Raw genomic sequence first — 15,195 nt, 5'->3', positions numbered from 1 at the left:
TGATATCGTCCTCAGTCTGCAGCATTGGTCTTGTGTAGGTGTTTGTATAGTTGCACTTTCTCTGTGTACTTCATTTACAGCACTCTAATGACTGACAATTAGACTTGCTAAAAGTGTTTTAGGTTAGCAACAGCAGTGTGTAACTGGTTCAAAAAGATTGAAGTCATATGAAATGTGTTTCGTATGGTAACAAAATATTATTTTTATGAAGTCGTGTATAGTTTTGACAAAAGTGTTCCATTTTGAAAATGATCTGAAGTGTTGTGCTACTTTGGTGTAGGGTTGTGCTAATTGTGTATAGTGTTTTGACAAACCGGGCCCTGCTTTCAAAATTGTGCTTAGAAAAAGAAACTGTAATAATTCCTCAGACAGTTCAGTTCAGCAGAGTCCTGGGATATACATGTCACCCCAGCCTTAGCTCTCTCTTGAGATGAGCACGTGAACAAGTTAAAAGTCCTGCGCCTAACACTGGAACAATCCCAAATCCACCTGAACAGGAATTTCAACAATTAACATGAATAATAATGCATTTAAATGACTATAAAAAATACCAGGTCTCTCTTGGAAAAGAGATATTATCTCAATGAGAAAAAAACTGAATAAATAAAGGTAAAATAAACTACAAACATGATACATTGTCGGTCATGTAGTGACTTCATGTCTTTCATGTGTATATGGCAAATAAACAAACCAACTGGATGAGAGCATTGCAACCAACGTCCAACAGGCAGAACTTAATGTGTGCTGGATCGTCCCACAAAATGAGTACCTTTGATATGTTAAGTAGAAATTATGCCACAATATTGCATTTTAAAAGCTTACTGTATAAATTAAATTGCTCTTTATTAATATAGACCAGTATGGAGAATTCAATAAATCAGATTTTTAATATGAATAAAGACTTGCTAAAGTGCCAGAATTCATCATTTTGACATGTCCCTCGACGCACCTGTGGCTCCTAGGAAGAGTTTGTGATTAATTTCCGTCTGTTCCCGCTTTTTAAGGTCAACCATGTTGCGTGAACAGAACTCTTGTTTTAATATGGTGAAACTAGCATCTAATAGCCAAATCATGGAGTAAAAACAGTTGAGCTGGTTCTACACTTTTTGGCAGTTCTCTAGTGTTTTGTCAACCCTGTTACCCAGAGATAGACAGGCTAGAAATGTTTTAACAATGTAAGACTCTTTGTGATTCTTGTATTCAATTGCCCCTCCCTGTTGCACACAAGCTTCCAAGGGGATTCACGGCTAATTGAACTAGTAATGACATGTTGGAGGACCGTTCAACTGGATGTCCTTTGGGTGGTGGACCTTTCTTGATACACACGGTAAACTGTTGAGCGTGAAAAACCCAGCAACGTTGCAATTCTTGACACACTCAAACCGCTGCGCCTGGCACCTTCAACCATACCCCGTTCAAAGGCACTTATATATTTTGTCTTGCCGATTCACCCTCTGAATGGAACAGAGACAATCCATGTCTCAAGGTAGAAACATCCTCCTTTAACCTGTCTCCTCCCCTTCATCTACACTGATAGAAGGGGATTTAACAAGTGACATCAATAAGGGATCATAGCTTTCACCTGGATTCACCTGGTCAGTCTATATGTCATGGAAAGAGAAGGCATTCATAATGTTTTGTACACTCAGTGTATAATACCACTCTTTTGTTTAAATTGACAAAAACGCTTGGTCTTAGGTCCATCGAGTTAATTCAACGAAATGCTGAATATATTGACCCACCTTGATCTACTTCCCCAGAGTCAGATGAACTCGTGGACACCATTTGTATGTCTCTGTGTCCAGTATGATGAAAGTTAGAGGTAGTTTTGCGAGACAATGCTAACTAGCCTTCCCTTTAAGGTAATGAGTAAAATAGATTTTTCCACACAGAAAATGCAATAATGGTGCTTTAATGGTGTGGCTGCTGAGAGCTAGCCTGAGAGGTAGGCTGCTGAGAGCTAGCCTGAGAGGTAGGCTGCTGAGAGCTACAGTAATCTGAGAGGTAGGCTGCTGAGAATTCATCTGAAAGTTAGGCTGCTGAGAGCTAATCTGAGAGTTAGACTGCTGAGAGCTACAGTACTATGAGAGGTAGGCTGCAGAGAGCTAATATGAGAGGTAGGCTGCTGAGAGCTAATCTGAGAGTTAGACTGCTGAGAGATAATCTGAAAGTTAGGCTGCTCAGAGCTAGCCTGAGAGGTAGGCTGCTGAGAACTAGCCTGAGAGAACTACTTCCTGACTTTGTGTCCTCTCCCCATGACCTCTCTGCAGGAGTGGTGCTGTAGTGAAGAGTCCTGGGGAGGAGTGTGTGTGTGTGTGTGTGTGTGTGTGTGTGTGTGTGTGTGTGTGTGTGTGTGTGTGTGTGTGTGTGTGTGTGTGTGTGTGTGTGTGTGTGTGTGTGTGTGTGTGTGTGTGTGTGTGTGTGTGTGTGTGTGTGTGTGTGTGTGTGTGTGTGTGTGTGTGTGTGCGTGTGTGTGTGTGTGTGTGTGTGTGTGTGTGTGTACATGCGTGAGTTCGGGTGTGAGTTTGTGCGTGTGTGTCTGTGACTACGTTTGTATGCTTGATAAGGGGACTGGTTTATACATCTCTCATCATTGCTCTTCTTCCAGAGCTCCTCCAATGGCGTGAGACTGGGGACCCCCAACAGAGCCACTATCACCATCCTGTCCAATGACAACGCCTTCGGAATAATTTCCTTCAACTCGGTAAGAAACACCTGTCTGTCCAGTGTTGATTCTTGCTTGCATTCTGTTTCAACCAGTTTAAGACGATTTGTTCAACCTTCAGTAAATGTAAAGTGAATCCCAAACTCAGCATTCTGTATTTAAAGTTTGCTTTTACCGTGAAACTTAAATCACTGATCACAACAGGCACTTATTAGAGACATGCTTTTTTTTGAGGCAGGCTTCTATTTGAGGCAGGCTTCTATTTGAGGCAGGCTTCTATTTGAGGCAGGCTTCTATTTGAGGCAGGCTTCTATTTGAGCCAGGTGTCTATGACTTAATGCAAACAGCTTTTGCCCATTGTCATAGTTAATGAGGAAGATTGTAATAAAGGTATTCATTTCCTGCACTAATGTGTTACCATTCCCATGGTGTCACGTTTCCTTTGTCTCAGTATGCCTTTTTTAATTAATTTTTATTTTTTCCTTGACAGAATAATTATTCTCCTCTTTGACTGTGCATTTTTGGCAGTTCTTACTTTCGCCACTTAGAGGGCGATGGGACGATTTCTGGTGTTCAGTACTTCCAAAGTTGTTGACTGTTTTTGCGCTTGCCAGTTAGCTGGCAGTTCTCAGCTGTTAGCAGCCAATGGCTAGCAGTTCTCAGCTTCTTATTGACGATAAAAACAGACGATTGCCATCATTTTAATTACTGAATTATTTAATGTAACAAATCAAACATTAAACTTCGTAAACAATTCATGGTCATTCATGTTAACCTTGGGGCGGCAGGTGGCCTAGTGGTTAGAGGGTTGGGAGAGTAACCGAAAGGTTGCTAGATCGAATCCCTGAGCTGATGAGGTAAAAATGTGTCGTTCTGCCCCTGAACAAGGCAGTTAGCTTTGTTAACACCCTAGGCTGTCATTGTAAATAATAAGTTGTTCTTAACTGACTTGCCTAGTTAAATAAAGGTTAAAAAAAATCAACTCATATAGAATTCCTTTAGACCCGGGGTCTATTTGAAACAAGGCGTTTATTTGCTGACATATGCGCGGTTGCCTGACTATTAAAAGGGACTGGCGGCTATTTGAGTCTGAGTTTAATTGAAGTTTTACAGTAGTTTAAATTTGTCTCACTCTGCAGTCTTGTTTGTTATTATCACAGAGAATTTGAGAGCACGTAGGGGGTATAATTTGGCTTCCGAATACAGTACGTACCATGTTAGATGTTTTGAGAGGGAAGGCTTTGTCACTGTCAGGATAAGGAAATGAGGTTCAGGACAAGGGTGTGTCAGGAGTGGGTCAGGAGTGGGGGTGAAATGCCACAGAGCAGATCCATGCAGATGGTTGTGCAGAAGGGTTCAGGGGTTGCCAGGGGCAGCACAACCACAATGGCAGCAGTTTGCTCCCAGGATTAACTTGTCAGTGGCAGTTTTTGGGGGTTACTATGGTAACCATTGGGATCTTCTTCGAAAACCATTAAAGGACTCTGCAATTATGATTTTGAAACATGTTTTTTTGTTTAGTTTCTCCAGTCATCGTGTGGTCAATGAAACTCGTCGTCTTGTGGAGAGGAACTAATTCATTTCATAATCACTGAAGACAACGTTCATTGTGTGAAACATAAACAAACTTACTAAAGCTGCCTCACCCTGAATACTGGGACTGCAGGACCCTTCGTGTCTTAGGTGAAACAAAAGACAAGTTCTGACTGCCTTTGACTTATCCCCCCCCCCACACCCCTTCATCTTTCTCTCTCCTCCAGACTAAACAGATCGTCGTGGATGAGCCTAGAGGGAGGAGCCAGTATGTGCCTCTAAGCCTGGTCAGAGAGAAGGGGACGTATGGGACAGTGACGGTCAACTTTGAGGTGAGTTCACTGTAACTGACCCCTGTTTGACCTCCTTCAGTAGGCCATTTTCATTTTAGTGTGGATGTCTATCTGCTACCCAGTCTACTTATGCCAACCTCACATGCACAAGGACACACACACACACGCACGCACGCACGCATGCACGCACGCACGCACGCACGCACACACACACACACACACACACACACACACACACACACACACACACACACACACACACACACACACACACACACACACACACACACCTCTTTCAGGTAAACTTATTCCAGAACTGTCATTATGGCATTATGTTGTGTTTTGTACACGGTCAGATCTCTGGAGGCCCTAACTCTGCCCTGGAGGACCTCAGTCCAGACCAGGGGAACATCACCATCCCACCTGGACGGGCTATGGTGGTCTTCAGCATCCTCATCCAGGATGACCAGGTACCCTGTCCTCTTTCCTCCTTTCACATGTCATCACACCTTTCACCAGACAACTCCACATCAAACACATGGATCATCTGAAGCTTTCTTTTGCTGGCTAAGTCAACCAGGAGTTACTAAACCATTGAGATAACACTATCTATTTACTGTATATATTTCTATATGGTAACATATCACTAAACCTTTTTTTTCCTGTCATCTCTCTCAGATCCCTGAGGATGACGAGGTGTTCACAGTAAAGCTGACGGGCGTAGCGGGCGGGGCACTCCTCAACCCCAACGGCAGCAGTGTAGAGCTGAAGATCCGCCGTAACGACAGCCCCTTGCGCTTCTCCCTGTCTCTGGTGGCCGTGGCCGAGAACGCCGGGGTCATCTCCCTTACCGTGACCCGTGGCAGCCTGGCTGACCACAGCCGTCTGGTGGGCTCCGACGACACAGAGGTCTCTGTAGATTACGTGGTCGTCAGTGGCGAAGGGGCGGGCAGCGCCACACCGGCGGTGGATTTTGTGGACCTGCAGACGGTGCACAGGGTGACGTTTCCCCCGCGGGTCTACGAGGTGCCACTGCTCTTCAGAGTCAACGATGACAAGGTGCCGGAGATCGCAGAGTCGTTCCAAGTGGTGCTGCTGGAGGATACTGTGAGAGGAGACGCCGTGCTGATCCCTCCCAAAGCCATCCTGGTCACCATCGAACCCAATGATAAGCCACACGGGGTCCTGTCAATCAGCAGCAGCCCTCTCACTCAGCCAATCAGTATCAACGAGGATGTGACGGACAGGTGGGTTGAACTACAGTCAGGAGGAGAATCTCATTGGTTCAGGTTGAAGTGTTACACACAATTATCCCATTTTATTTTACATGCATGGAAAAAAAATGTACAGTGACATTTTTACATAATATTTTCCAAACACATTGACACTCAAGTGTTTCTGTCTGTGCTATTTCCACAACCCCACCCCCTCTCATTCCTAAAGATTTGACGGTATCTCCATTGTGAGGAACGGGGGGAACCATGGCGACGTCTCCGTCAACTGGACCATCAGTCGGAACTCCAGTGACCGCTCGCCCGTGTCAGATGACCTGAGCCCAGAAAGGGGCATGTTGCGGTTCAGGGCGGGCCAGATGAGTACGGCCCTGCTCTTGAACATCACAGCAGACAAGCTTCCAGAGGAGGCAGAGGCCTTCGTCCTCCGACTGCTGCCGGACACTGTGCAGGGAGGGGCCGAGGTGGACGAGCCTATGGAGGTCAGTCTGGCCAATCACACTACAACTATAGATTCGGATTCTACTGCTTTTGATCGATTGATTGATTGATTGATTGATTGATTGATTGATTGATCGATTGATTGATTGATTGATTGATTGATTGGTCCAAAAGTATGGTTCTATCAGTTTCTCTTCCAATACTAGAGTTTGATGATTTGTTTTGTATACATCCAAAGGTTTTTCTAGTATTTCTTAATCAGATTTAATATTCCTTTCTGTCGTGTTGTTAATGCTGGTGTTTTGTGGAGCTCTGTGTTGGCTTTTTTGGTTATTTGCCATACCAGATAGACAATTTGAGAAAGTTTCTTTTCTGGGAGCTTAGTGCCATGTCTAGAACAGAGCAGTGGCTGGATGAGAGAGAGAGAGAGACAGAGAGGGAAGGAGGGAGGGAGGGAGAAAGAGGGAGCAGGTCTACTACCTATGCCCTGCTGGGGAGGGTTGCACTTCTGGAAAACACATCGGCAGAGCCGTCCCCTACCCTCTGAAGGATGTGGTCATTTGTGCGGGCGCGCCTGTGTGTGTGTGTGTGTGTGTGTGTGTGTGTGTGTGTGTGTGTGTGTGTGTGTGTGTGTGTGTGTGTGTGGCACTGTAATGTCTTTGTCACAGCTTCCCATCTTAGCTATGTGTGAAAGGAATGGCTACATCTAAACCTGGTTTATGTTTAAATACATTAGAACACACACACACACACACACACAGACACACACACACACACACACACACACACACACACACACACACACACACACACACACACACACACACACACACACACACACACACACAGTGATTGGACTCTCAGCGTGTGGTATCTGCTGTCCGTATGTGTTTAGGGAATTCATTCAGAAGTGCTTGTATGCATTAGAAGGAAACTCTTGTAGTTAATCACTGTATATGTCAAGTTTATATACTGTAAATGATTTAGCACACAGTTCTAAATGCTGCAACACAGTCCTGGACAAATGACTACAGTAAGTCCTAGTAAAAAAGCTAATGAAAACTATTTCAGCCCATTTAATTAAATTATCCCAGGGCTCCTTTTTATGACAAGGAGTCTGATGCTTTCTCCTCTCCTTCCTCTCCTCCCTCCTTCCTCTCCTCTCCTCTCCTCTCCTCTCCTCTCCTCTCCTCTCCTCACTCCTTTCCTCACTCCTCTCCTCTCCTCTCCTCTCCTCCCTCCTTCCTCTCCTCACTCCTTTCCTCACTCCTTTCTCTCCTCTCCTTCCTATCCTCTTCTTCCTCTCCTCTCTCCTCCCTCCTTACTCTCTTCCCTCCTTCCTCTCCTCCCTCCTTCCACAGATGGTGTTTTACATCCAGGACAGTGATGATGTGTACGGCCTGTTCCTCTTCCACCCCGAGAAGACCCAGACCATCCAGAGTCGACCCGACAGCCGCTTCCTGTCCCTCAGCTTTCTGCGGGAGGGGGGTACCCTGGGGGAGGTGGCCCTGTCCCTCACCGCCCTCTACATCCCTGCTGGGCCCGTGGACCCTGGGCTGGCCCGGGACAGGGTGCTGAATGCTAGCCGCTCTACTACCGTGCTGTTCTCTCAGGGCCAGGACCAGGCCAGACTCACCCTGCCTATCCGCAACGACGCCTTCCTGCAAAACAGAGCCCACTTCCTTATCCAGGTAGGGTGAGAGGTCACAGATCAGACCTAGGATAACTATACTTTTAACTATTCTTTGTGAAACATTTTTTTTTAAGTCAGGGCACAAATAGTTACTTTGGAGATTAATACAGATATTTGAATACAGATGTCAGGAAGTGACGACTTTTCAGAAACTATTGGCTGCCTTCAACTAATGGCAAAGCTGTATCTCAAATCAAATCAAATTGTATTTGTCACATGCGCCGAATACAACTAGTCTAGACCTTCACCATGAAATGCTTACTCACAAGCCCTTTCCCACCAATGCATTTGTAATATTTACAAAATAAACTAAAGTATATATATTTTCAAAGTAACACATAGAATAACAATAACGAGGCTATATACAGGGGTACCGGTACCGAGTCAATGTGCGGGGGTACAGGTTAGTTGAGGTAATTGAGGTAATATGTACATGTAGCAGTGGTGGAAAAAGTACTCAATTGTCGTACTTGAGTAAAAGTAAAGATACCTTAATAGAAAATGACTCAAGTAAAAGTGAAAGTCACCCAGTAAAATTATACTTCAGTAAAAGTCTAAAAGTATTTGGTTTTAAATATGCATCAAAATAAGTATCAAAAGTAAAAGTATAAATAATTTCAAATTCCTTGTATTCGGCAAACCAGACCGCACCATTTTCTTGTTTTTTAAATATTTTACGGATCGACTGGGGCACACTGCAACCCTCAGACATAAAGCATGTGTTTAGTGTCTGCAGTAGGGACGACCAGTGATGTTCTCTTGACAATTGTGTGAATTAGACCATTTTCCTGTCCTGCTAATGAGTAATTTTGTCTGTCATTGAAAATGTATGGAGTAAAAAGTACATAATTTTCTTTAGGAATGTAGTGAAGTAAAAGTATAAAGTTGTCAAAAATATACAGTGCCTTGCGAAAGTATTCGGCCCCCTTGAACTTTGCGACCTTTTGCCACATTTCAGGCTTCAAACATGAAGATATAAAACTGTATTTTTTTGTGAAGAATCAACAACAAGTGGGACACAATCATGAAGTGGAACGACATTTATTGGATATTTCAAACTTTTTTAACAAATCAAAAACTGAAAAATTGGGCGTGCAAAATTATTCAGCCCCTTTAAGTTAATACTTTGTAGCGCCACCTTTTGCTGCGATTACAGCTGTAAGTCGCTTGGGGTATGTCTCTATCAGTTTTGCACATCGAGAGACTGAAATTTTTCCCCATTCCTCCTTGCAAAACAGCTCGAGCTCAGTGAGGTTGGATGGAGAGCATTTGTGAACAGCAGTTTTCAGTTCTTTCCACAGATTCTCGATTGGATTCAGGTCTGGACTTTGACTTGGCCATTCTAACACCTGGATATGTTTATTTTTGAACCATTCCATTGTAGATTTTGCTTTATGTTTTGGATCATTGTCTTGTTGGAAGGCAAATCTCCGTCCCAGTCTCAGGTCTTTTGCAGACTCCATCAGGTTTTCTTCCAGAATGGTCCTGTATTTGGCTCCATCCATCTTCCCATCAATTTTAACCATCTTCCCTGTCCCTGCTGAAGAAAAGCAGGCCCAAACCATGATGCTGCCACCACCATATTTGACAGTGGGGATGGTGTGTTCAGCTGTGTTGCTTTTACGCCAAACATAACGTTTTGCATTGTTGGCAAAAAGTTCAATTTTGGTTTCATCTGACCAGAGCACCTTCTTCCACATGTTTGGTGTGTCTCCGAGGTGGCTTGTGGCAAACTTTAAACAACACGTTTTATGGATATCTTTAAGAAATGGCTTTCTTCTTGCCACTCTTCCATAAAGGCCAGATTTGTGCAATATACGACTGATTGTTGTCCTATGGACAGAGTCTCCCACCTCAGCTGTAGATCTCTGCAGTTCATCCAGAGTGATCATGGGCCTCTTGGCTGCATCTCTGATCAGTCTTCTCCTTGTATGAGCTGAAAGTTTAGAGGGACGGCCAGGTCTTGGTAGATTTGCAGTGGTCTGATACTCCTTCCATTTCAATATTATCGCTTGCATAGTGCTCCTTGGGATGTTTAAAGCTTGGGAAATCTTTTTGTATCCAAATCCGGCTTTAAACTTCTTCACAACAGTATCTCGGACCTGCCTGGTGTGTTCCTTGTTCTTCATGATGCTCTCTGCGCTTTTAACGGACCTCTGAGACTATCACAGTGCAGGTGCATTTATACGGAGACTTGATTACACACAGGTGGATTGTATTTATCATCATTAGTCATTTAGGTCAACATTGGATCATTCAGAGATCCTCACTGAACTTCTGGAGAGAGTTTGCTGCACTGAAAGTAAAGGGGCTGAATAATTTTGCACGCCCAATTTTTCAGTTTTTGATTTGTTAAAAAAGTTTGAAATATCCAATAAATGTCGTTCCACTTCATGATTGTGTCCCACTTGTTGTTGATTCTTCACCAAAAAATACAGTTTTATATCTTTATGTTTGAAGCCTGAAATGTGGCAAAAGGTCGCAAAGTTCAAGGGGGCCGAATACTTTCGCAAGGCACTGTAAATAGTAAAGTAAAGTACAGATACCACAAAAAACTACTTAAGTAGTACTTTAAAGTATTTTTACTTATGTACTTTACATCACTGACATGTAGGTAGGGGTACTGCTTGTTGAAGATAGAAATAGAATGACTAGAGCACACACCATCTCCTGTTCTATTCCAATCTATCTGACAGTCATTTTTGATCTACACAAAACATATACATTTGAACATTCTGTGTCGATTCTCCTGAATGTCCATTTCCCCAGGTGTACATAATCAAGTCAAACCACTTAACCAGTGCTATTTTGTACAGAGAAGTTAAAATAAGGTGCAACTACTGTATATTTTTCAAACACTGAAAAGGTTGAAAAATGGCATTTTATGATACCTGAAAATACTGCAAAGTAATTCAAAGCCATTTGTAAACAGAAGGTTGGGATGCTAAAACAATTTTAAACCGCTTTGTCCATCTGAGGGTGAATGTTCTTGTTTCAAACACACACTGTACCATCTTTAAAGGGACAGTTTACTCAGAATGCAAACTAACATGATTTTCCACTGACCTTGGCTGTAGATGATTTAAGAAGGTCATTTTGGGGTATTTAGTTTCCTTTCAACACGTAATAGGCATATTTTGTTACTGTTGGTTTTCTCAGTAACATATAACATTAAACTGGTCGTTAATATATTTGTTCGTCATTTTGAAGCTGCAAAAGTGGTCTACTCTCATGTTGAGGTGATTCATGTATTTAATTCTAGATTATAGGCAATATTAAGATTCTTATCCAGGAGCCTTCCGAACCATGTGCTTATGATCATATATTTAGACTAATTCATCCCACTGTTGTAGTTGTTGGTTCTTCATCAAATATTTGACAGTCATCAAATAAATGTTTTTGTTTTCAAATAACTTGCATGTATTCAAATACCTTCAAATCTTATTTGTTTATGAAGTGTGACCAAATATGATTTGTTTTTGAATATCAATGACATTTTTGTCTTTTTAGTTGAAACTCTTTCTAAACTATATTTGACTAGTCTTTTGAAAGAATAGAGCTGTTTTGTGCTGTCACGGACAGCAACACTGTTTGATCTAATCATTGAAGCACTGTCACAGGGAGCTAGAGACACAAGTCTTACATGGGAGCTTTCATATACAGTAGATTAGAAGATCCATTTTGTTCAAATGTGAGAAGACATTAACTTAGCTCACGTGTACAGCTGTATGCTAATGCTATTGGAAAGTTGTCAGCTACTCCAGCTCTGGGAAATGTTGGTTGGTTCTTGGTTTAGTCAAGCTTGTCCAGAGACACGGTCCCTCATTTGCATGTGTGAGTGCCTTGGACCTGAGAACTGTGGTCGGGCCCTTTGCCAGGGGATCTGTCCAACAGTCCAAACAAATAGCCCTCATCAAGCAACACATAAAAACGAACACTAAATTGAAGTACCTCCTTCATATTCAATGGGTCCCAAACTGCTTTCCCACACATACACACTCACACACGCCCGCACTCACACACACACGCCCGCACTCACACACACACACACGCCCGCACTCACACACACACGCCCGCACTCACACACAACGCACTCACACACACACGCCCCACTCTCACTTACACTCACACTCACTCACACACACACACACACACACACACACACACACACACACACACACACGCCCGCACTCTCTCACACACACACACACGCCCGCACTCACACACGCCCCACTCTCACTTACACTCACACTCACACACGCACACGCACACACACACACACACACACACACACACACTCACTCACACGTGCCTCTACTTATATACCGCCCATATGAGAGTCATGGGGGCTGTATTTTATTTTCTCCTTTCTTAAAGACATTTTTAACATTGTTTCATTTTCCATTTGGCTAACATAATGTCACATACTGGTATTAATGTTGAGTCATGTATTTCTGATGAAGATTTGTGCTTAATGATCATTGTTGTCTCTCTCTCAGCTGGACCGTGTGGACCTGATCAGTATCAGCACTCCGATCCCGTCTGTGAGTCCTCGCTTCGGAGGGGCGCTCAACCTCACCCTCACAGTCACCCCTGACATCGCAAATGGGGAGATTGGCTTTACCAGTAACACTACGGTGGTGGTGTATGAGCCAGAGGACACCAACACTAGCACGGTATGCTAACCCTCTGTCTGCATCAATGGCACACAAGTTAACATGCTAACCCTCTGTCTTCATCAATGGAACACAAGTTAACATGCTAACCCTCTGTCTGCATCAATGGAACACAAGTTAACATGCTAACCCTCTGTCTTCATCAATGGAACACAAGTTAACATGCTAACCCTCTGTCTGCATCAATGGAACACAAGTTAACATGCTAACCCTCTGTCTTCATCAATGGAACACAAGTTAACATGCTAACCTTCTGTCTGCATCAATGGAACACAAGTTAACATGCTAACCCTCTGTCTGCATCAATTTTGCGCTTCTGCGATGGCAATTTTTGGGGCAAAATCAGCAATTCCCCTCATATAACGCTAAAGTCTTTGAAACGCTACAGTCTTTGAAATGGAAAGATTATTGCTTCTTGTCATAAGTCAGTTTCTTCAAGTCTCTAATATGACTGCTGATGGTTGAGGGTTAAGATATTCTGCCTCCTGTTACAGGTGACCCTCAGCCTGCGGCGGGATGGGACAGATGGACAGGCTGTGGTATTCTGGAGCCTTCAACCAATCGGAGACAACCAGGCTGACGTCACCCCTGACGACCTGAAACCCCTGAGCGGCTCAGTGGTGTTCCTGACTGGACAGAGTGACGCGGTCATCAACGTCACCATCATGGCCGACAACATCCCAGAGGTCAACGAGACCCTTCTCCTCACCCTGGACAGGTACTGCACTGCAACCCTGAGGAGCTTTGGTTGGCCAACATATTTTCATTCAGTTAATCAGTGGCAATGTGACTTCATAAGTGCCTGTGTCTGACTATGCTCTGTTTAGGTACCACACACCACACACCATTGCCATATGCTACCTGGGGTTTGATTCAGTAGATTACTGGCCACTAGTTAATTTACTGAACAATACAAGGATGTGCTTAAAATTCTAACAAAAAATCAATAGTCTATTCTAAGAATTGCTAATGCGAGCAGTGAGACCAGGGTGTCATGGGCTTTTAAGGAGAGCTCATCCCTTACCCTTCCCCTACCTCACCCCTACAGTTACCCCTTCCCCTACCTCACCCCTACGCTTGCCCTTTCCCCTACCCCTACCCTTGCCCTTTCCCCTACACTCACCCCTACCTCTACCCTTACCCCTACCCCTATCCCTTCCCTTACCCTTACCCCTTTCCCTTACCCCAATCCCTGCCTGTCATCTGTTATCCATGACCTTGTCTCTCTCTCTCCCTCCTTCCCACCCCTATCCTGCAGAGTGGAGACTGTGCGCTTTGTAGTGTACTTTGTGTAAGTGGAGAGGGGAGTGAGTCTGGACCCTTTGTGTGCTGTGAACTGGGACTTTCTCTGGGGAAAGGGGACCACTTTAGGATTTCTGTGACCTTTGGTTGATGGGAGACGGGGTTGTTGTGGTGGTTGTTGTGGGAAGAGAGGGTGTGGGGAGTAAGGAGGGATCTTCTTTGTGTTGCACCTAATTTAACCATTCTTCCTGTAAAGAGATCAGTGTTTGTATGCATGCTGCACGTTGCCTGCAAGTGTTTGTTTGGAATGCTTTACACACAGGTTTCCTGCTGTGTGAGAGAGAGGCTTGGGGGGCCACTGAGTGACAATGTTATTCAGAGCAGTCACAATAACAGGCCTCTCTGGTCATTACTGAACATGACACAATATAAGGAATTACTAGATGACAATACCTGGTGCAAACTTTGAAGTGCATGTCCCCTACTTTGATTTTGTCACTCCTTGTTGTTTTACACACACTCTTCGATGGTTTTAAAAGTACACTGCAACCCCATGCCCCTGGTGTACGGTGCATTCGGAAAGTATTCAGACCGCTTGACTTTTCCACATTTTGTTACGTTACAGCCTTATTCTAAAATGTTTTTCCTCATCAATATACACACAATACCCCATAATGAGAAAGCAAAAACAGTTTTTTTTCGAATTTTTCAAATATATTAAAAATAAAAAAATAAATACCTTATTTACATAAGTATTCAGACCCTTTGCTATGAGACTTGAAATTGAGCTCAGATGCATCCTGTTTCCATTGATCATCCTTGAGATGTCTCTTGATTGGAGTCCACCTGTGGTAAATTCAATTGACTGGACATGATTTGGAAAGGCACACAATAGTCTATATAAGGTCCCACAGTTGACAGACATGTCAGAGCAAAAACCAAGCCATGAGGTCGAAGGAATTGTTGTAGAGCTCCGAGAAGACAGGATTGTGTTGAAGCACAGATCTGGGGAAGGGTACCAAAACATGACTGCAGCATTGAAGGTCCCCAAGAACACAGTGGCCTCCATCATTCTTAAATGGAAGAAGTTTGGAACCACCAAGACTCTTCCTAGAGCTGGCCACCCAGCCAAACTGAGCAATCGGGGGAGAAGGACCTTGGTCAGGGTGGTGACCAAGAACCCGATGGTCACTCTGACAGAGCTCCAGAGTTCCTCTGTGGAGATGGGAGAACTTCCAGGAGGACAACCATCTCTGTAGCACTCTACCAATCAGGCCTATATGGTAGAGTGTCCAGACGGAAAACACTCCTCAGTAAAAGGCACATGACAGCCCGCTTCAAGTTTGCCAAAAGGCACCTATACGACTCTCAGACCACGAGAAACAAGATTCTCTAGTCTGATGAAACCAAGATTGAACTC

General features: G+C 43.8%; 1 protein-coding gene across 1 annotated transcript in view; it reads left to right on the top strand.

Moving 5' to 3' along the window:
• Positions 1 to 15,195, top strand: part of LOC110525279 (adhesion G protein-coupled receptor V1) — a 255,023-nt gene that overhangs the window by 40,908 nt on the left and 198,920 nt on the right. The window contains exons 4-11 of the mRNA XM_036979421.2: positions 2,609 to 2,704; positions 4,426 to 4,530; positions 4,848 to 4,961; positions 5,170 to 5,738; positions 5,935 to 6,205; positions 7,526 to 7,855; positions 12,357 to 12,533; positions 13,028 to 13,251. Coding sequence (XP_036835316.2) covers positions 2,609 to 2,704; positions 4,426 to 4,530; positions 4,848 to 4,961; positions 5,170 to 5,738; positions 5,935 to 6,205; positions 7,526 to 7,855; positions 12,357 to 12,533; positions 13,028 to 13,251 — 1,886 coding nt within the window. The remainder of the gene's footprint in view (positions 1 to 2,608; positions 2,705 to 4,425; positions 4,531 to 4,847; positions 4,962 to 5,169; positions 5,739 to 5,934; positions 6,206 to 7,525; positions 7,856 to 12,356; positions 12,534 to 13,027; positions 13,252 to 15,195) is intronic.

Source organism: Oncorhynchus mykiss, chromosome 6, assembly GCF_057628025.1.
Source record: "Oncorhynchus mykiss isolate SJ-2025 chromosome 6, ASM5762802v1, whole genome shotgun sequence".
NCBI classification, from domain to species: Eukaryota; Metazoa; Chordata; class Actinopteri; order Salmoniformes; family Salmonidae; genus Oncorhynchus; species Oncorhynchus mykiss.
The sequence above is the reverse complement of the archived record's forward strand: the minus strand, read 5'-3'. Positions and strand labels throughout refer to the sequence as shown.